General features: G+C 50.4%; 1 protein-coding gene across 1 annotated transcript; it reads right to left on the reverse strand.

Annotated features, from left to right (window-relative positions):
- Positions 1 to 342: 342 nt before the first annotated feature.
- LOC144737106 (uncharacterized) lies at positions 343 to 22394 on the reverse strand. Its single transcript, XM_078619781.1, has 5 exons — positions 22282 to 22394; positions 6004 to 6076; positions 4709 to 4992; positions 3586 to 3669; positions 343 to 1104 (listed from the first exon to the last, which is right to left on the reverse strand). The coding sequence occupies exons 2-5, from the start codon at positions 6071 to 6073 to the stop codon at positions 517 to 519; spliced, it is 1026 nt and encodes a 341-aa protein (XP_078475907.1). The 5' UTR covers positions 6074 to 6076; positions 22282 to 22394; the 3' UTR covers positions 343 to 516.
- Positions 22395 to 23592: the final 1198 nt, after the last annotated feature.

Raw genomic sequence — 23592 nt, forward strand, 5'->3', positions numbered from 1 at the left:
CGTCTGGTGCGCAAGAAGTTCAATGTGCATTGTTGATCCGTAACAGAGGTTTTTTTTTTTGGGGGGGGGGGTTAGCCATCTAACACCTCGATTATGGATAATATTGGTCGCGAAAGCCCACGTGATAAACTGTACATTGTTCTCCGTTCCCCCTGCACCTCTCCGATTAGCGGCGGTTGGCTACTTACGTACGTACAGGTCGACTCAAACGAGTACCTGGTGCAGTGTTTTGTAGAAACAACTGCCCCGGCAGGCTATACGGGGAAAGAGGACCTTTGACACTTGGTCTTTCGCGTGGATTTTTTCTCGCCGGGTCGTCCGGTTTTTATTTTGTTCCCCCCGCATTTAGAATTGATGACGCATTTTAAGTACTTGGCTGCAACTCGAAATTCCCCGCACGATGATAAGCAACTTCGTTGAGCTACCAGGTCGCTTCTGAATAAAAAGAGCTACACAAAACATTTTTGTTAGGAAAAAATAGTTTAAAATAACTTTTGTAATAGTTTCTTTGGCGGACTACGACACGAACGTGCGGATGACGAGCTGGATGGGTCCCCGGCACACGGGGCACGGCCTGCGCTGCCCGTGGAGCCTCTGGGCGCAGGCGAAACACGACACCAAGTGGCCCGTTCCCCCGTGCACGATCGTCGCGTCCCGTCGGCGCACGCGGCAGATCACGCACGTCTCCGTCAGCCCGGCCACCGCTCGCTCCTCAGTGGCGGCCGTTACCGCCGACGCAGCCTCCTGCTGCTGCTGCTTTCCGTGGCGCTTTGCAGCAGCGGCGGCGGCCATTTTAGCTACCCTGGCAGCCATTTTGACCCCACCGCCGCCATGTCCAACGGCCGTCGCATCTTCTCCGTTCCCTTCTCCGTCCCCTTCTTCGTCCTCCTCTTCGTCCACCACCTCCACGTCCTCCTCCTGCGCTCCCACCTCGGCGTCGGCCAGAGACACCGCCGCCACCTCCTCCTCGTCCTCCTCGTCTGAGTCACTGCCCGGGTAGATGCCCGAGTCTCTCTGCGAGTCTCTCCGCGGGGACCAGCAGTAGAGGCAGTAGCGGTGGGACAGCAGGTTCACGATGAGGCACTCGCTGCAACGCCAGCTGCCCTGTGTGCCGAAAACCACCAAAAGATACACGTTTAGAATATTCCCTCGTTATTCGTGAGGGATACGTTCCAGAGATGTTTCGGCCTACGAATATCACGCGCTGCGTTTGCCCACTACCACCGTTCCTGTTCCCTCTTCACATTGCCATGATACGGCTACCACTCATCAACCCCCATTCATTGAATCCATTCATCATTATTTACTGTCAGAATAATTATTCTCATTAAGTGGCTATCACTCATTAAGCCCATTAATTCGATTCATTCATAATTTACTGCTATAATTATTATTCTCATATGGCTATCACTCATTGACCCCATTCATTCAATCCACCCATCCATCATTTACTGTCATAATAATTATTCTAATGACATGTCTATCACTCATTAACCCCATTCGTTCAATGCATTCATCCATCATTTCACCTAATTAACGCATCATCACAGATTTGCCTCCTCTCATCTATTGTATTCACCTCATCCCCACCATTACACTCACACATTGTACCGTTCTTGATTCTCTGTAAAGCGCCTTCATTAAGGCGCTTCATCAATTCCGATAAGATAAGATCTCATCACTTTATATCTCATTCCTTTATCTCTCATCGCTTTCTCTCTCGTCACTTTATCTCTCGTCACTTTATCTCTCATCGCTTTATCTCTCACATCACTTTCTCTCTCTCATCACTTTCTCTCTCTCGATGCAGCAGTCGTGTAGAGTTTCATATGCGAGATTCGCGGATAGCCAAACATCGCGGATGGCCAAGTTCGTGAATAACGAGGGAATATTTATCTTCTTGGTTCTTTCGGTAAAGTCACGTAGAAGGGAAGTAATAAAATGATAAAAATAAAACATAATAAAATAATTCTCACGACGTTTCGGCCACAACGCAAGCAGCGGTCCTTGCGATGTGGCCGAAACGTCGTGAGAATTATTTTATTTTGTTTTATTTTTATTATTTTGTTACTTCCCTTCTACGTGACTTTACCGAAAGAACCAAGAAGATGAATCCCTGCAGTCACGAAAGCTTTAAATCGAAATTTGAGGGAATATTTGTTTTATTCCGTGGCTCTCATAGCTCTTATCCAATCCCTCATGGCCTTCCACCTTGTCTCTCCTCTCTCCTGACACCACGGATGAGGTGGGACGTTGCTCGGTTTGCTCGCTTGTGCCATGAACCAGAGCACCGCAGTGGCTAGATGTTAACTACCTCGCCTGGCATGCCGGAAGTGGTGGGTTTCATCCCGACCCTGACGCCTGCTGCTGTATATTTGGAGTTTGCGTCTCTCATCATCATCATAGTGGCTATGATATGTTAACTACCTCGCCTGGTATGCCGGAAGTGGTGGGTTTCATCCCGACCCTGACGCCTGCTGCTGTATATTTGGAGTTTGCGTCTCTCATCATCATCACGGTGGCTATGATATGTTAACTACCTCGCCTGGTATACAGGAAGTCGTGGGTTCGATCCCGACCCTGTCGCCTGCTGTATATGAGGAGTTTGTGGTCGCGTGGATTTTTCTCCGGGTCCTCCGTTGAATCCCTCCACATTGAGAATCAACGTCACGTGTTTAGAGTGTTTAGCTGCTATACATTTGCACGTGATGATGACAAGCCACTTTGTTGAGCTCTCATTTGTGGCCTGGTCGCTTCTGAAAAAGAGCTACAGAGCTCAGTGGGACCTTACCTGGTAAAATAAAAAAATTTTTAAATGAATGTTGCACAGGTGTGTGACACGTGTGTATGTGGACAGGCGTGAGTATTGTACAAGTGTGCATGTTGTACAGATGTGTATGTTGCATAGGTGTAGCGTCGTTGTGTGTGTGTGTGTTGCATAGTGTGTGTTTTGCACGCGTGTGTGTAGAATGTGTGTAGCGTGTGATCTGGACAAAGTCCCATCAGTGAGTTCCTCCGGCAAGCAAAGTATGCTTTGGCTGGGTCATGCCCAGCCTCCACATGCGTACAGCTTTTGCGAACAGCTTTTGTTCGGCCGGATCGAGGGGGCTAAACGGGCGTGGCACGGGCTGGAGAAGAGATGGAGTGATGTGGTACAGGAGGACGTGGAGCTGAGTGGACTTGCCGATGACTGGTACCAGCGGTGTCAAGATCGGCCTCTGTGGAGGAGGCCCGTGAAGGACGCTACTGGGCAGTTGGAGGCAGTCACCCTCCATGAACAACGGAGGGCGGAGGAGCGACGCTCACAACAACGAATGAATCGCCAGGCGGGTAAAGCACAGCAAGTTGGCACAATAGGGGGGCACAAGAGGGGGGCACAGGTGGTGCATCGGCCAGTGATCTCAGTCAGTCGACCCGTGGCACCTGCTGGGTCTGCCCCGTGACCTCCTGCCAGCGGGAGTTCGACACTTCACGTGGCCTCAACGTGCACCTAGCCTGGCACAAGCGCCGCGGTGACGTCACCGCCACTGAGTGGCGGTTGTTGTTGTTGTTGTGTGTAGCATGTGCGTGTGTGTGCCCACTTACGCTGGGAAAGGCCGTGTGCGCACGAAGCACGGCAGAGCCGAGGCCTCCTGCATCCGCTCCCACAAACTCCGTCTCGCAGGGGCTCTGCGACAGACCAAAGATAAAGATCACCCACCCACCGTGTAGCCTTTAACAGATTGAGGGGCAAGTGCTGTTAGCGAGCAGCAACCTATGAAGGCCGGCACGGCGCACGAGGGGGGGTGGGTGGCCAGCAACCACGCCCGACCGCCTTTGTCTCCCCAGTGGCGATGTTTACTACACACCGCACTGGGTGCTCATTTGAGGCCGAGTCGACCTAGGGGAGGCCCAGGACCGGTTCGGATAATCGTCACCGGTGTTGGCCGTGAGCTCAGTGTGAAAAATAAGAATAGATTTTACTCTTTATGGTAATACAGCAGGGGATGTGTTAATATGTTCAATACATCAAATAGAAACCTACTGATTGGCCTACACCAGGGACAGAAGCCTTCTTTGTGGCCTAGTCTCACCACCAGTGTCAGACCAGAGACTAACTTCAAAAAGCGAACAGCACAAGCACAATGCACGTACCAGAGCATTAGATCCTGGCAAAAAGGTCCCATAATACACACAGCTCACTCAGCGCACACTCACACCCTCAGGACGGTCCAGACCACGGGCCGCCGTGAGCCTCCCACCACCATGCCACGGCATCACCAGAATCCAGAGGTCGCAAACGGGTTTTGATTCCTTACCCGGATACCCGACCGCACCAGGGTCTACACTATGGAAACCTCATTTGGCAGTAAAAATATGATAATTGGTTTTTTTACCCTTCTATCTGGCAACAAAACTGACACCTTTTTTACAAGGAGTCATGTTTACATAGACCACAATACCTGCAGCCATAATGGCGTCATCTGGTCCAACACCATGTGAGACTAGGCTCTAAGGAAAGCTGTCTCGGGTGTGGACCAATCAACTTCAAGGACAGTGCATACATTATCAGAGTTATGTTTTTTGTTTGCATTATGACTGCAGGTATTGTGGTCTATGCAAACATGACTCCTTGTAAAAAAGGTGTCAGTTTTGTTGCTAGATAGAAGGGTAAAAAAACAATTATCGCACCAGGGTCGCCAACCGGCTCGCTAACTCACTCGCTCACCTCCTCATCGTCGTCGCCGTCGTTCATCCCGTCGTGCAGGTAGTACTCGTCGCTCAGCACGGACGACACCTCGTACTCCTCGTCGAATCCTCGGCCCGCCGCGTCCGACCCGGAGTCGAACCGGGGCTCGCCGGCTCCGGGGTGAGCCGGCGGTTGTGGCGACGGCGGCCGCTGAGGCGGCGGCAGCAGCGACGACGACAATGACGACGTTGCCGCGTGCTGAGAAGCGGCCCAAGCGGCCGTGCGGGCCTGCTTGTTGGTGGGCGCTGCGGCGGCCTCCATCGCTGAGGGCGAAGCGTCGTCGCCGGGTTACGGTGGGCCATCGTTTGGGAGAGAGCGACGAGGATAACGGGCAGAGAACCGGCGATTGTGAGATGTACGTACGTTGAACTTCTTTCGCGTCACCGTACGAAGCCAACCGTGGCTAATCGGAAGTGCCGGAGAAGGACTACAAACTAAACAATGATGAAAGGTAAAGTCACGTAGAAGGGAAATAATAAAATAATAAAAATAAAACGCAATAAAATAATTCTCACGACGTTTCGGCCACAACACAAGCAGCCGTCCTCAGGTGAAGAAATGTTTTATTTTTATTATTTTATTACTTCCCTTCTACGTGACTTTACCGAAAGAACCAAGAAGATGAATCCCTGCAGTCACGAAAGCTTTAAATCGAAATTTAATGATAACAGGGGTTTACCCCTTTTTTCTGGCAACAAAACTGAAACCATTTTACAAGGATTTATGTCTGCATTAACCACAATACTTGCAGTCAAAATGCAAACAAAAAACACACTATGGTAATAGATGCATTGTCCTTGAAACTGATTGGTCCACACCAAGGGACGGCTTTCTTTTGAGCCTCAATTTTGTTGCCAGATAAAAGGGTAAAAAACCAATTATCATATTTTTTACTGGCAAATGAGGTTCCAATTGTGCAAATGCTTACCCCGAGCTCTCATACTCTGATGGTGCATTGTCTTTGAGTTGTGCGCCTTTTGGCGTCATCTGGTCCAACCCATGTGAGACTAGGCTCTAAGGAAAGCTGTCTCGGGTGTGAACCAATCAACTTCAAAGACAGTGCATATATTATCAGAGTTATGTTTTTTTGTTTGCATTACGGCTGCAGGTATTGTGGTTTATGCAAACATGACTCCTTGTAAAAAAGGTGTCAGTTTTGTTGCCAGATAAAAGGGTAAAAAAACAATTATTTTGCAATGATTTTGTTTGGATCAAGGGGGAGAGTTGCGGTCCGCGCTGCATGCGGTGGTACCATGTGCACCCGTGCCCCTTACCGGAATCGGATAGTTTCCTCCGAGACGACCGTGCCGGGTTCTCCTCAAGGTCACGGCAATGGTTGGGCATCGCCTGCGAAGGAGGTCAGAGGGCACGGGGGAGGTGGGTAAAAAAGACAAAAATTTAAAAAAATATAAAACATCATCATGGGACCTCGTTTGGCAGGACCAAAATATGAGAATAGGTTTTTAACTTTTTTCTGGCAACAAAACGGTTGTCTTACGATGTTAAAACATCAAACTGAAACCTTTTACAAGGATTAATTTGTCTTATTGGGGAGCGGTGGCGCAGTGGTTAGCGCACTGCGCTAGGCACCCAGTGAAACAGAGTTCAATTCCTGCTCACCACCAATAACAGTGGCAGCGAATGTTTGAACCGGTCCTGGGTCGTTCCCTAGGTCGACTCAGCCTCAAAATGAGTAACTGATGCGGTGTGTATTAAACACCGGTACTGGGGAGACAAAGGAGGCCGGGCGTGGTGTTGGCCATCCACCAGAGGTCGCAAACGGCTTTTGATTCCTTACCCGTACCCGGCCGCACCAGGGTCGCAAATGGGTAGCCGTACGGGTACCCGTTCCCTACCCGTACCCGTACCCTACCTCAAATGAGTGACAAACGGTTACTCAGTAGTGACTCACGGCCTACCCGTACCCGTACCCGGCCGCACCAGGGTCGCAAACGACTACCCGTACCCGTACCCGGCCGGGTGGTGCTCCTATCAGCACTTACCCCCTGCAAACTATGAAACGCTACACAGAATCAGAATAATTATTTATGCCGGAAGAATCCGATGAGCCATCAAGCTCTTTTTCGCAGGCGTCCAGTTCGGTGCACGGGGTAAGGACGTTACAACAAACAAAATAAAAACACGATAGGAGTGCCAAGTACAATAGTGGTAAACAAATCACCAAAACACAAATAAATATAACTAAACCATCCCCACCCATCCTTCCAGACAAGGCACCCCCCGAGGTATTTAACTTTTTGTTTTTAAAGCGACCTGGCCACAAATGATAGCTCAACAAAGTGGCTAAATCACTTGGGCATTTATAACGGCAAAATAATCTAAAGAGCCTAAACGCACGTTTATAAACGTGGGAGGGGAAAACCGGATGGCCTGGAGAAAAAAATCCACGCGACCACAGAGCAAGAGAGATGCACATTCTAAATGTCATGCACTTTTAAGATATCACGAAGCGATATTTTACTTGGGTCGCAATAAAAATAATAAATAATACTAATAATGATATCGGCATCATCAACCGGAGGACCCTGAGAAAAAAGAAAATCCACACGACCACGGGGTGAGAGAGAGAGAGACACGCAAACTCCAAATATACAGCAGCAGGCGTCAGGGTCGGGATCCAACCCACGACCTCCTGTGCACCAGGCGAGGTAGTTAACATCTCCTAGCCACCGTGATGATGATGAGAAACGCAAACTCCAAATATACAGCAGCAGGCGTCAGGGTTGGGATCGAACCCACGACCTCCTGTGTACAGGGCGAGGTAGTTAACATCTCCTATCCACCGTGATGATGATGAAAAACGCAAACTCCAAATATACAGCAGCAGGCGTCATGGTTGGGATCGAACCCACAAACTCTTGTGTACCAGGCGAGGTAGTTAACATCTCCTAGCCACGCAAACTCCAAATACACAGCAGGTGTCAGGGTCGGGATCGAACCCACGACACCTGCGTACCAGGCGAGGTAGTCAACATCGCCTAGCCACCGCGGCGTGCCCATTGTCATGCAGTTTTAGGATATCACAAAGCGATATTTTATCAGCGTCGCAATGAAAATAAAACGATAATAATGATAATAATGATGATGATATCAGCATCATCAACCGGAGGACTCTGAGAAATAAAACTCACACGGCCACGGGGTGAGAGAGACAGAGAGACACGCAAACTCCAAATGTACAGGTGGGGGGGGGGGGGACGTTTTTCTTTGTCGTGCATGATGTCGTGCATGATGTCGTGATGAAGTCACTCGACATTCCTCGCAAGGCGAGAAGCTATTTTTTTAAAGGCGCACCCTAAGACAGTGACACACACGCGCACACAGACACCAAGACACACAAAAGACAAAGGTCCCCCGTGTAGCCTTAACGGACTGTAGAGGCAAGTGTTGTTAGCGAAGGCCAGCACGGCACACGAGGGGGTGGGTACCCAACACCACGCCCGGCCGCCTTTGTCTCCCCAGTGGCGATGTTTTTACGCACCGCCACCCAAGTACTCATTTGAGGCTGAGTCGACCTAGGGGAGGCCCACTCAGGACCGGTCCAGACAATCGTCACCGTGGTATTGGCAGTGAGCGGGAATCGAACCCGGGTCCGCCAGGTTCATAGCGCAGTGCGCTAACCGCTGCACCACCGCTCCCCACTCCAACACACGCACCAACACACACACACGCATACCGACACACACACGCATACCTATACATAGGCGAGTGCACACCCACATCCCCACGCATACCTATACATAGGCCAGTGCACACCCACGCAACTTACGGAACACAATGCGTGTCTTACACGCACGGATCATCATCGCCGATCGGCCATGATCAATCCACTGCTGGATGAAGCGCCGTTGTCACCCAACATCAGCATCTCAGTCTGTCTGTCTCTCTCGCTCTCTGCTAAAGCCCTCTCGCGTCCTGACCAGTAAGCAGCAGCAGCAACGCTCGGCATTGAGGCGTCGTCTTATAGCCCCTGAACCACACCGCCAATATTCTCGAGTGAGAAAAGCATACGGCCAATGTTAAGTCTATCGGCAATATTAGTGTATGGCACATGTTAAGTCTGTGGATAATGGTAAGGCTATGGGCAATGTAAGTCTGTGGGCAATGTTAGTCTATGGGCAATGTTAGTCTATTGGCAATGTTAGTCTATGGGCAATGCTAGTCTACGGATAATGTTAGTCTATGGGCAATGTTAGTCTATGGGCAAGGTAAGTCTATGGACAATGTTAGTCTATGGGCAATGTTAGTATACGAGTCTATGGGCAATGTTAGTCTATGGGCAATGTTAGTCTATGAGTCTATGGGCAATGTTAGTCTATGAGTCTATGGGCAATGTTAGTCTATGGGCAATGTTAGTCTATGAGTCTATGGGCAATGCTAGTCTATGGGCAATGTTAGTCTATGGGCAATGTTGGTCTATGGGCAATGCTAGTCTATGGGCAATGTTAGTCTATGGGCAATGTTAGTCTATGGGCAATGTTAGTCTATGAGTCTATGGGTAATGTGAGTCTATGGGCAATGTTAGTCTATGAGTATATGGGCAATGTCAGTCTATGGGCCAAAAAGTGAACCCACTGTGCCGGACGAGGTGGAACAGCGACACGAACTTTCTCTCTCGTCATGGCCACCCACCCCCACCTGTGCCACAGTTCCGGCAGCCTTCATAGGTGCTCGCTAACAGCACTTGCCCCAACAGTCTGAACCGGCTAACAGAAGCACTCGCCACAACAGTTAAGCGAATCATATTCTTAGGGTTTTTTCGGTAAAGTCCCGTAGGTAAAAAAAAAATTAAAATTAATAAAAGTAAAATAAAAATAAAATAAAAATCACGACGTTTCGGAGGCAACACAAGCTTCCGTCTTCAGGTGGAACCGTCACAGCACGCTAGCTGTATCAAGTGCTGTCGTGATATTTATTTTATTTTTTATTTTACTTTTATTACTTTTAATTTTTTTTACCTACGTGACTTTACCGAAAAAACCTAAAAATATGAATCCTTGCAGTCACGAAAGCTTCAAATCTAGAGTTAAGGGAATCATCGTCTTTGTCACAATCAGCGGGGGCTATCTCTGTGCCTGTGCGTTGTAAAAGCCTCTGCTATAAATAGGCTCCAGGCAGGGACACGCGCACAGAACGAGGCATTAAATAAATACCGCGTTCGGCTGTGAGCCCGACGCAATCTCCACCCAACCACCGCACTGAACTCTGGCCGAGGAATCACGAAACCGGTTGTGTTTTGCCCGTAAGCCATCGAATTTCCACGTGGCGGCCGCATTCTCTCTCGCGCTCGACAACAAAAGTGGGGGGGTGGGTGGGGGGCTAGAGATACTCTATCAATGCCTAACCCACCCACCCACGATTTTTTAAATCCTTTATATTAAGTTCGCTTGCTTGCTTAGGACCGTGCAAATCTTTAGGTCGTTTTTTTAACCCACTTCCCGTGATCCAATCGAGCTGACATTTTGCACACAGACTCATTGTGCGTGACAATGCATTATCGTGAAAAATTTTTTTCCAAAATTTTACACTGTTTAGGGAATTTTTTTAAAATATTTAATTACCAATTGCTTAATGCTGCCAGACAATCATCTGACCCATAGGTGGCAGCCATCTCAAGCCAGAGGACGAGAGGACTCTAGCCGCCCCGATGCCACGCATATAAAGGATTTATAGTGAAAAACTTTGTTTTTACGGGTTTACTAGTTTCGTATTGTAGCCACGTCACTAGCACACGCACACACACACGCGCAGACACAAAGACCCCCCCAAAATAGCCTGACACATGCAGACTGTTAGCGATTAGCACCTATCAAGTCCGGCACTGTTAGCACACGAGGGTGTGGGCGGGCAGCCGGCCGCCTTAGTCTCTCCCGAGCGGCGACGTTTATGCACCGCGACAGGGTAGTGGTTTTGAGGCCGAGTCGACCTAGGGGAGGTCCAGGGACCGGTTCAGATCATCGTCGCTGGGTTGGTGGCCGTGAGCCGGAATACGAATTCGGGTCCGCCGCGTTTCGTAGCTGAGAAGCGCACTAACCACCACACTACCGCCCCCCCTCTCACACGAGTACAACAACAACAACATTCGCGACTAAGTGGCGGTGACGGCACCACGGCGCTTGTGCCAGGCTAGGTGCACGTTGAGGCCACGTGAAGTGTCGAACGCCCGCTGGCAAGAGGTCACGGGGCAGACCCAGCAGGTGCCACGGGTCGACTGACTGAGATGAGTGGCCGATGCACCACCTGTGCCCCCTACTGTGCCAACTTGCTGTGCTTTATCCGCCCGGCGCTCCGCTCGTTGTTGTGAGCGTCGCTCCTCTGCCCTCCGTTGTTGTTGGAGGGCGACTGCCTCCAACTACCCAGTAGTAGCGTCCTTCACGAGCCTCCCCACACGAGCACAAAAACAAAGATCCCCCGTGTAGCCTGTAACAGACTGTAGGGGCAAGTGCTGTTAGCGAGCACCTATGAAGGCCGGCACGGCACACGAGGGGGTCGGTGGCCAACACCACGCCCGGCCGCCTTTGTCTCCCTAGTGGCGATTTTTACACATCGCACTAGGTACTAATTTGAGGCTGAGTAGACCTAGGGGAGGCCCGGGACCGGTTCAGATAATCGTCACGGGTGTTGGCCGTGAGCGGGAATCGAACCCGGGACGCCAGGTTCATAGCGCAGCGCGCTAACCGCTACACCACCGCTCCCCAGACACATACACACGCACATACAAACACACACACAGACACAAACACATACAGACACACACATACACACACAGACACAAACACATATACACACACACATACAGACACACACACAGACACACAAACATACAGACACACATACATACACACACATACAGACACACATACAGACACACACACACATACACACACATACACATACAGACACAAACACACACATACACACACACATACACACACATACAGACACACACATACACACACATACAGACACACACATACAGACACACACATACACACACAGACACAAACACATACACACACACACATACAGACACACACACAGACACACAAACATACAGACACACATACAAACATACAGACACACACATACAGACACACACACATACACACACATACAGACACACATACAGACACACACACACATACACACACATACACATACAGACACAAACACACACATACACACACACATACACACACATACAGACACACACATACACACACACAGACACACACATACAGACACACACAGACACACACATACACACACATACAGACACACACACACAGACACACACAGACACACACACACATACAGACACACACACATACAGACAGACACACACCTGGGCGTGGTATGAAACCTGCAGTCGGGAATGTGCCCGGACAAGTCCAGGGGGGGGGGGGAGGACACCTAACCACTGTGGGAAAAGCAACATTTTTTTTATAATATATTTTTTTATTTGTGTTAAAACAAGACCCAAATGCTGCCTTTTAAATGGGTTGCCTGTCGGGACAAGCGTTGTTAGCGAGCACCTGTTAAGTAGACCACGTGCAGCGCACGTCTGGACGTGCTTGACAATCTCATTGAGGTTGAGGGAAGTGGAGGAGGGTGGTGGTGGTGTAGTAGATACTACATGTGTAGTAGCTACTGCACGTGTAGTAGCTACTGCACGTGTAGTAGCTACACGTGCAGTAGCTACAACACGTGTAGTAGCTACACGTGTAGTAGCTACTACACGTGTAGTAGCTACACGTGTAGTAGCTACTACACGTGTAGCTACGGGCCCCGCCGTACTTTCAAGGGCCCCGCGCTAAATGCTTTCAAGCTGTCAATTCCGGTTCAGTGATTCTGCACGGACTCGCATAGAGACCCACACACCTATACAGAGACCCATAGAGTTGCACAGAGAACCATAGACGTCTACTGAGATCTGGACAGAGATATTAACGGGGAGACAGACAGACAGAGAGACACACAGACGGACAGAAACAGCGGTAGAGATAGAGAGACACATCTTCTTCGTTCTTTCGGTAAAGTCACGTAGAAGGGAAATAATAAAAGAATAAAAATGAAACATAATAAAATTCTCACGACGTTTCGGTCACAACGCAAGCAGCCATCCTCAGCTTACCTTCACCTGAGGACGGCTGCTTGCGTTGTGGCCGAAACGTCGTGAGAATTTTATTTTATTATGTTTTATTTTTATTATTTCCCTTCTACGTGACTTTACCGAAAGAACCAAGAAGATGAATCCCTGCAGTCACGAAAGCTTTACATAGAGAGGCACAAATAAAGATATAGACACGCGGAGACAGTGACATGCAGACATCTACAGACACAGATGGCCAGATCGACACACAGAGAGACGTAGACACAGAGACCTACAGAGGCAGAACCACAGTGCGAGGAAGAGCTGTCCGTCAGAGGCCGTAGGACTGCGAGAAGGGCTGCGTGCAGATGCAGCACTTTTTCTTGTTTTACAAATTTTACATAGAAAACAGGGGGGGGGGGCATAGACATAGAGTATGAAGAGAGGGGGTAGAGAGAGAGAGGGGGGTAGAGAGGGGGGTAGAGAGAGGGGGTAGAGAGAGGGGGGTAGAGAGAGAGAGGGGTAGAGAGAGGGGGTAGAGAGAGAGGAGGGGGGGGGTAGAAAGAGAGGGGGGGGTAGAGAGAGAGGGGGGGGGTAGAGAGAGATGGGGTAGAGAGAGGGGGGGTAGAGAGAGAGGGGGTAGAGAGAGAGAGAGGGGTAGAGAGAGGGGGTAGAGAGAGGGGGGGTAGAGAGAGAGAGGGGGTAGAGAGAGAGAGAGGGGTAGAGAGAGGGGATAGAGAGAGAGGGGGTTTAGAGAGAGGGGGGTAGAGAGAGAGGGGGGGGGGGTAGAGAGAGGGGGTAGAGAGAGGGGTTAAGAGAGAGAGAGGGGGTAGAGAGAGAGAGAGGGTAAGAGAGAGAGGGGGTAGAGAGAGAGAGAGAGGGGGGTAGAGAGAGGGGGTAGAGAGAGGGGGTAGAGAGAGGGGGTAGAGAGAGAGAGGGGGGTAGAGAGAGAGAGAGAGGGATAGAGAGAGAGGGGATAGAGAGAGAGGGGGGGGGGTAGAGAGAGAGAGGGTAGAGAGAGAGGGGGGGGAGTAGAGAGAGAGGGGGTAGAGAGAGAGGGGGGGTAGAGAGAGAGGGGGGTAGAGAGAGAGGGGGGGTAGAGAGAGAGGGGGGGTAGAGAGAGAGGGGGGTAGAGAGAGGGGGTAGAGAGGGGGGGGCACATAAAGCAAAGCATTGAAAACAAAAAAACGAAATGATGAACGAAGCAAAGTGCCGACTACACCGAGCATCTTCTTGTTTCCACTGATCGTAAAAAAAGAGAGACACACACACACACCAGCCGCAGGGCTTGAACCCATCACCCTCAGAGTTGCTGGCTAAGTTGCCTGTCACAGAGGCATCATCGACACGAAGCGACAACTCTGGGGCCTTTTAAATTCCTTCGGCACGACTGCTTCGACTGGACGAGCCGCATGTCTCCTGCATCCTGGGGTGCGGAGATCTCCGCCTAAATATAGCAACAGCATCATCAGCAACATCATCAACAGCATCATCAACAGCATCATCAGCAGCAGCAGCATCATCAGCAGCATCATCATCAGCAGCAGCAGCATCATCAGCAGCAGCATCATCATCATCATCATCAGCAGCATCATCATCATCATCAGCAGCAGCATCATCAGCAGCATCATCAGCAGCAGCAGCAGCATCAGCAGCAGCAGCATCAGCAGCAGCAGCAGCATCATCATCATCATCAGCAGCAGCGCAGAGGGACGATGTCCATCCATGGCACGTCATCATCATTGTCATCTTTGTCGTCATCACTATCGTCTTCATCATCGTCGTCGTCGCCATCATCGTCGTCGTCGTCATCATCATCATCGTCATCATCATCATCGTCATCATCATTATCGTCATCATCATCATTATCGTTATCATCATCATTGTCATCATCGTTATCGTTGTCATAATCGTCGTCATCGTCATCGTCGTCGTCATCTAGCAGTGGAGTGACTCAATTGTGTCGCAGCAGCAATCGACGTGAGGTTATTGGAACCTTTGGACCAACATTTGGCCCAAAGTTCCACGGTTTCATCTTGATTTGAAGCTTTCGTGACTGCAGGAATCCATACTCTTAGGTTATTTTTTAAATATTGTATTTTCTACCCACGTGACTTTATCGAAAGAACCTAAGAGTATGGATTCCTGCAGTCACGAAAGTTCAAATCAAGATTGAAAACGAACTAATTTCGTGGATTCGCGGTCAGCAGTCCATCGGCCCCGGAACTCACCCACCCACTCACCGACTCACCCACTCACCCACCTACCCACTCACTCACCTACTCACCCACCCACCCACTCACCTACCCACTCACTCACCCACCTACCCACTCACTCACTCACCTACTCACCCACTCACCCACCTACCCACTCACTCACCTACTCACCCACCCACCCACTCACCTACCCACTCACTCACCCACCTACCCACTCACTCACCCACCTACCCACTCACTCACCTACCCACTCACTCACCCACCTACCCACTCACTCACCTACTCACCCACTCACCCACTTACCCACTCACTCACCTACTCACCCACCCACCCACTCACCGACTCACCCACTCACCCACCTACCCACTCACTCACCCACCTACCCACTCACTCACCTACTCACCCACCCACTCACCTACCCACTCACTCACCTACTCACCCACCCACCCACTCACCTACCCACTCACTCACCCACCTACCCACTCACTCACCTACTCACCCACCCACTCACCTACCCACTCACTCACCTACTCACCCACACGCTCACCTACTCAGCGGTCCATTGGCCCCGGAACTCACCTATCCACTCACCTACTCACCCACCCGCTCACCTACTCAGCGGTCTATCGGCCCCAGAACTCGGCTCCCCACTCACCCACCCACTCGCCTAATCTCGCACCTACTCACCCACCCGCTCACCTACTCAGCGGTCCATCGGCCCTGGAACTCGGCTACCCACTCACTCACCTACGCACTCACCTACTCACCAGCCCACTGATCTACTCAGTGGTCCATGGGCCAGGAACTCACCTACCCACTCACTCACCTACTCACCCGCCCACTCACCTACTCAGCAGTCCATGAACTCATCTACCCACTCGCTCACCTACTCACCCACCCACTCACCTACCCACTCACTCACCTACTCACCCACCCACTCACCTACCCACTCACTCACCTACTCACCCGCCCACTCACCTACTTAGCGGTCCATGGACCATGAACTCACCTACCCACTCACTCACCTACTCACCCACCCACTCACCTACCCACTCACTCACCTACTCACCCACCCACTCACCTACTCACCCGCCCACTCACCTACCCACTCACTCACCTACTCACGCACCCACTCACTCACCTACTCACCCACCTACTCACCCACCCACTCACCTACTCAGCAGGCCATGGGACAGGAACTCACCTACCCACTCGCTCACATACTCACCTACTCACCCGTCTACTCACCTACCCACTCACTCACCTACTCACCCACCCACTCACCTACCCACTCACTCACCTACTCACCCACCCACTCACCTACCCACTCACTCACCTACTCACCTGCCCACTCACCTACTCAGCGGTCCATGGGCCAGGAACTCACCTACCCCACTCACTCACCGGTGGTGTGAAAGTTGTAACCGATTGGCACGTTTTGTTCACGTGATAAACTCATTCGCTGTGTTGAGTGGAGGAGGGTGCACGACACATAAAAACTTGTTTTATAGATTTAACTGCAAATGTATACATTTAATTTTTTAATTAAAAATAAAACATATTACGCAACCTAACTCATTGTAAAAAAAAAAAAATCACCGTTAATAAAATTGTTGGGGGCGATGAAGAGTTTAAGTCGAGGGAGGGACGCGCGGCACATAGACGGAGCGATGGAATCGGCTCCTGCTCAGCAGCGCCGTCACCCCCGATGTTGCATTGCGAGATCGCGAGCAGGAGGGGGGGTGGTGCATGGGGGACGATGTCCTGCAGAAAGGCCTTTATCCAGGAGTGGATCGATCGCGGCTGATGATACCGATATCATCATTATTGTATTGTCACTGCGACACGGATTAAATATCCCTTGTGATACCTTAAAACGCCATAACGCGGGGAGCCGCGGTGGCTAGGAGATGTTAACTACCTCGCCTGGTATACAGGAAGTCGTGGGTTCGAGCCCGACCCTGACGCCTGCTGCTGTATATTTGGAGTTTGCGTCTCTCATCATCATCACGGTGGCTAGGAGATGTCAACTACCTCGCCTGATATACAGGAGTTCGTGGGTTCGATCCCGACCCTGACGCCTGCTGCTGTATATTTGGAGTTTGCGGTGTCTCTCTCTCTCATCATCATCACGGTGGCTAGGAGATGTTAACTACCTCGCCTGGTGTACAGGAAGTCGTGGGTTCGAGCCCGACCCTGACGCCTGCTGCTGTATATTTAGAGTTTGCCTGTCTCTCTCTATCTCTCATCATCATCACGATGGCTAGGAGATGTTAACTACCTCGCCTGGTGTACAGGAAGTCGTGGATTCGAGCCCGATCCTGACGCCTGCTGCTGTATATTTGGAGTTTGCGGTGTCTCTCTGTCTCTCTGTCTCTCAGCGGTCGCGTGGATTTTTCTCCGTGTCCTCCGGTTTTTTCCCCTGCACATTTAGAATCAAGATCCACGTGAAAAGCCACTCCGTTGGCATATCATTTGTGGCCAGGTCGCTTCTGAAAAAATATCTTATTTAGCCGAGTGGGGCCTTATCTGGTAAAAATAAATAAAAACTATCCACTTAAATTTTAGTTCAGGATATGTTTGTTTATTTTTTTAATGTCGGTGCTTAATACGAATTAACGACAACATTCAATTAGGCTTTGCAGGAGTCTGAGCAAAGGGAATTATGGTGATGATGGGTCTCGGATTTGCTAATAGCCGGGTAAATGTGGCCCTCTCCCTCGGAGGATATGGATGTCTGCTGCAAGGGGTCGTTTTGGGAAGACGTGCAGAAAGCTTGAGGTGTCACAGTCTGTGAGATGACGACGATGATGATGATCTCTAAAAAATGTTTTTTTATTGAGGAATTGAAAAAATTTAGATCGTATGATGTGTCTCTGCACTGGCTTCCAGACAGAGGTCGCAACCGGGTACCCGATACCCGTACCCTACCCGATACCCGGCTACCCGTACCCGGCCGGGTACGGGTACCCGTTTGCGACCCTGGTGCGGCCGGGTACGGGTACGGGTAGGCCGTGAGTCACTGGTGAGTAACTGTTTGTCACTCATTTCCCAACGTCTTGCCTCTTCTCACAATTCAAGTTCCTAGAATCAACTCACCCGCGCCTGCAACATGGCTTCATCCCAGAGGTCGCAATCAGGTACCCGATACCCGTACCCTACCCGTACCCGGCCGGATACGGGTAGGGTATGGGTACGGCCGGGTACGGGTACCCGTTTGCGACCCTGGTGCGGCCGGGTACGGGTACGGGTAAGGAATCAAAACCCGTTTGCGACCTCTGCTTCCAGATAAATATCACAGCAATCTGGAGTGTGTGTGTGTGTGTTGTCGATTCCCGCTCATGGCTAACACCAGTGACGATTATCTGAACTAATTATGGGCTTTTCCCTCGGTCGACTCAGCCTCAAATGAGTATCTGGTGCAGTGTGTAAAAACATCGCCACTGGGGAGACAAAGGCGGCCGGGCGTGGTGCTAGTCACCCACACCCTCGTGTGCCGTGCCGGCCTTCATAGGTGTTCGCTAACGGCACTTGCCTCAACATTATGTTAAGGCTATATGGGGGATATTTGTCTTGGTGTGGTCTGGGACTGCACCTCCGATTAGCATGGTTGGCTGAGTATGGTGGGAAAGAAGTTCTACGTAAGGGACTCCTGTACTTACGAACATTTGACTTACGAACTTCCAGAGATACGAACAGACCTGTCCATATGTCATGTAGATACCACATGAAGAACCAGTGGCATCTACATCTGCAGAACGTGAAGAACCAGTGGCATCTACATCTGCAGAACATGAAGAACCAGTGGCATCTACATCTGCAGAACATGAAGAACCAATGGCATCTACATCTGCAGAACATGAAGAACCAGTGGCATCTACATCTGCAGAACATGAAGAACCAGTGGCATCTACATCTGCAGAACATGAAGAACCAGTGGCATCTACATCTGCAGAAGCTTATACAACTTTTAAAGCCACTCCCCGTGTTTAGTGTCCACACCGTACAACGTGTTTGGAATCGACGAGAGCAAAGCTGGACTTATGAACACATCGACTTACGAACAGACCTCTGGAGCCGAATTCGTGTGTAAGTAGAGGCCTCCCTGTACATACATACATACACATGCAGTCTTGCTATTTTGCTGCCTGTCCTCAGCTTGGGAATCGATATACTTATGCAATGTGAACTTATACTTGATCTATATCACGTATTTATTTTTAGTGATTTGCTTTCGTTTCCTGTACTTTGCATGACCATAGTGTGTTTGTCTTGTTTGTTGTTGTAACTTTCGACTGGACATCTGTGGGGAAAAAGAGCTTCATAACTCATCGGATTTCTCCAGGATAAAAACTAAATTCTGATTCTGGTGTGAGCTAGTGTTGATTGTTATGATGGTGTCAATGTGTGGCTGGTCAGATGGGTATTTATGATAATGACGCTGATGCTGATGATAAGTAGCTTAATAAATATCATCACTGCACACAACACAAACACGACACACAACATAACCAGCATGCTAACCTAACACATCATCGCTACACACACAACACAAAGACAACGATCCCCCGCGTAGCCTTAACAGAATATAGGGGCAAGTGCTGTTAGCGAGCACCTATGAAGGCCGGCACGGCACACGAAGGGGGTGGCCAGCACCACTCATTTGAGGGTGAGTCGATCTAGGAGAAGGCCCAGAACCGGTTCGGATAATCCTCGCTGGTGTTGGCCGTGAGCGGGAATCGAACTAGAGTCGCCGAGTTCGTAGCGTAGCGCTAACCGCTGCACTACCGCTCCCCACAATGTTACCACACACAGAATATCATTACAACAACAACAACCGCCATTCGCCACTAAGTGGCGGTGACGTCACCACGACGCTTGTGCCAGGCCATGTGCACCCTGAGGCCACGTGAAGTGTCGAACGCCCGCTGGCAGGAGGTCATGGGGCAGACCCAGGTGCCACGGGTCGACTGACCGAGATGACCGAGATGACTGGCTGATGCACCACCTGTGCCCCCTACTGTGCCAACTTGCTGTGCTTTAGCCACCCGGCGCTCCGCTCGTTGTTGTGAATATCATTACACAACCATCTCTACCCACAACAACACAAACCCGGCACAATCTCAACATATATTTGTATGTATCTCCAAAACCATATACGCAACAACCAGCGTCACTCACCCTTGTTTACTGTACACCGATAAAGGCCCCTACCTGCACGCGAAATTACCTGTCCAGATGACACGGGCATCTCCGCTTTACCTGCCTTGCCCATACCTGTTCACAGCACACCTGTGTGGGCCCATACCACTTTCAACATTTACCGGCCCAGATTACAATCTGTCTCAGCTTTACCTGTATAAGTCTTCGCCTGCCTTGCCCATACCTGTTCACAGCACACCTGTATGGGCCCGCATCTACAATCGCATTCACCTATCCGTGCCATTCCTCTACCGGCACTTACATGTCCATGTCATAACTCTGTAAACACCTACCCCGTCCCCTGCCTTACCCCTACCAGCATTTACCTGTGCATATTATATTTGTTTCGGCCTCAATAGTATTCAAATATCTTCACCTCCATTCGTCATAATCGTTCGCAGTACATCTTGCATGGGCCCGTGTCTCCGTAACAATGATTTACCAAGTAATAGGTTTTTACCCTTTCAACTGGTACAAAAAACTGACACCTTTATACAAGGCATCATGTTTGCAATAACCACAACACAAGCAGTCAAAATGCGAACAAAAAGAAACAACTCCTTGAAGTTGATTGGTCCACACCCGAGACAGCTTTTCTTAGAGCCTAGTCTCCATTGGTGTTGGACCAGATGACGCCAAAAGGCGTACAACTCAAAGACAGCGCACTATCAGAGTATTGAGAGCTCGGGGTAAGCATTTACACTATGAGACATCTCCTTTACCAGTGGCAAAATATAGTAATAGGTTTTTACCCTTTCAACTGCTACAAAAAACTGACACCTTTATACAATGCATCATGTTTGCAATAACCACAACACAGGCAGTCAAAGGACAGTGCATATCATCAGAGTTGTTTTTTTTTGTTTGCATTTTGACTGCTTGTGTTGTGGTTATTGCAAACAGGATGCCTTGTATAAAGGTGTCAGTTTTTTGTACCAGTTGAAAGGGTAAAAACCTATTACTATATTTTGCCACTGGTAAAGGAGATGTCTCATAGTAGAATGATTGACCTGGACTTGCCTACGTTCAATGTTCATCTGTACACGTGGCGCATTGATGCAGCACACCTATGAATACCAGGTCAGGCCCCGCGGAGTTGTGTAGCCCGACCTGGCCCGCAGATGATATCTTAACAAAGTGGATCATCATCATCACCACTATTTTGCTGTCTTTTCTTGGATTTTCTGTTCGCGCATAGTCACTTTAAGATGTTTTCTTTGTCATGTTTTTGTTTTTTGTTTGTTGCGGTTGCACCCGATTCAAGAGCCGAATGGCTCACAGGGCTATACCTAATAAATTAACTTTGAACGTGGAAATGTACAGCAGCCGCATAATCTCAACGCGTGACGCCGATTGTAAATGTGGAGGGAGAAATCGGAGGACCCGGAGAAAAATCCACGCGACCACGGGGAGAGAGAGAGAGAGACACCGCAAACTCCACTGATATAGCAGCAGGCGTCTGTCCCGTGACCCCCTGCCAGCAGCGAGCCTTCGACACTACGCGCGTAGGCTACAATGTGCACCTAGCCTGGCACAATCTCTATGGTGACGTCACCGCCACTTAGTGGTGAACGGGACAAACGGGAGGAAAATCCACGCCACTACGGAGAGTGACGACGATGATGAGAGACGCAAACTCCAAATATACAGCAGCAGGCGTCAGGGTCGGGATCGAACCCACGACCTCCTGTACACCAGGCGAGGTAGTCAACATCTCCTAGCCACCGTGATGATGATGAGAGACGGAAACTCCAAATATACAGCAGTAGGCGTCACGGGGTCGGGATCGAACCCACGACCTCCTTTATACCAGGCGAGGTAGTTAACATCTGATAGCCACTGTGATGATGATGAGAGAGAGAGAGAGACACGCAAACTCCAAATATACAGCAGGCGTCAGAGTCGGGATCGAGCCCACGACCTCCTGCGTACCAGGCGAGGTAGTTAACATCTCCTAGCCACCGTGGCGTTTCGCAATCACCGCCACCACCACCACAACCATCACCACCACCGCCGCCTACCTGTGCAGGTGAGAGCTCCAACCTTCCACTCGGTTCCCGACGCGTTCCCTTCGCCCACCTGCTGAAGACTGAAGAGAGTTGCAGCGGCTACGTCTACCCCATCACCACCCCCATCACCACCCCCCCCTTCCCCCCATCACCACCCCCCCCCCATCCCCCATCCTCCCCCGCCCCCTCGTACCCCCCCCCCGCGGGAGGGGCTCCCGAGGTGGCTGTCCCAACCCGCCCCGCTATGGCTACGAAGGTTCGCGCGCGCGTGATGATGATGATGATGCAGTAGTTGATTTACTCATTAGGGCAGGTGTTTGTATGTATTAGGGCAGGTGTGTGTGTCTGTGTGTTTGTGTTTGTCTGTGTGTGTGTCTGTGTGTGTGTCTGTGTCTGTGTGTGTGCGTGTGTGTTTGTGTGTGTGTCTGTGTGTGTATGTCTGTGTGTGTCTATGTGAGTGTCTATGTGTGTGTCTGTGCGTGTGTCTGTGTGTGTGTCTGTGTTTGTGTGCATTAGGGCAGGTGTGTGTGTGTCGGTGTGTGTCTGTGTGTGTGTGTGTCTGTGTGTGTCTGTGTCTGTGTGTGTGTCTGTGTGTGCCTGTGTGTGTCTGTGTGTGTCTGTGCGTGTGTGTGTTTGTGTGCTTGTGTGTCTGTGCGTGTCTGTGCGTGTCTGTGTGTGTCTGTGTGTGTCTGTGTGTGTGTCTGTGTGTGTCTGTGTTTGCGTCTGTGTGTGTCTGTGCGTGTGTGTGTTTGTGCGCTTGTGTGTCTGTGCGTGTGTGTTTGTCTGTGTATGTCTGTGCGTGTGTGTGTGCGTGTGTGTGCGTGTGTGTGTGCGTGTGTGTGTTTGTGTGTGTGTCTGTGTGTGTCTGTGTGTGTGTGCGTGTGTGTGTGCGTGTGTGTGTCTGTGTGTGTGTGCGTGTGTGTGTGCGTGTGTGTGTCTGTGTGTGTGTGTGCGTGTGTGTGTGCGTGTGTGTGTCTGTGTGTGTGTGTGTGCGTGTGTGTGTGTGTGCGTGTGTGTGTGCGTGTGTGTGTCTGTGTGTGTGTCTGTGTGTGTCTGTGTGTGTGCGTGTGTGTGTGCGTGTGTGTGTGCGTGTGTGTGTGCGTGTGTGTGTGCGTGTGTGTGTCTGTGTGTGTGTCTGTGTGTGTGCGTGTGTGTGTGTGTGTATGTCTGTGCGTGTGTGTGTGCGTGTGTGTGTGCGTGTGTGTGTCTGTGTGTGTGTGGTACGATTGTTATGGGGGTGGTAGTGTAGCTTCGCTACGGCGACTCGGGGTTCGAATCGCGCTCACGGCCAACACCGGGTGACGATTTATCTGAACCGGTTCC

Source organism: Lampetra planeri, chromosome 64, assembly GCF_965212315.1.
Source record: "Lampetra planeri chromosome 64, kcLamPlan1.2.h2, whole genome shotgun sequence".
Classification (NCBI taxonomy): Eukaryota; Metazoa; Chordata; class Hyperoartia; order Petromyzontiformes; family Petromyzontidae; genus Lampetra; species Lampetra planeri.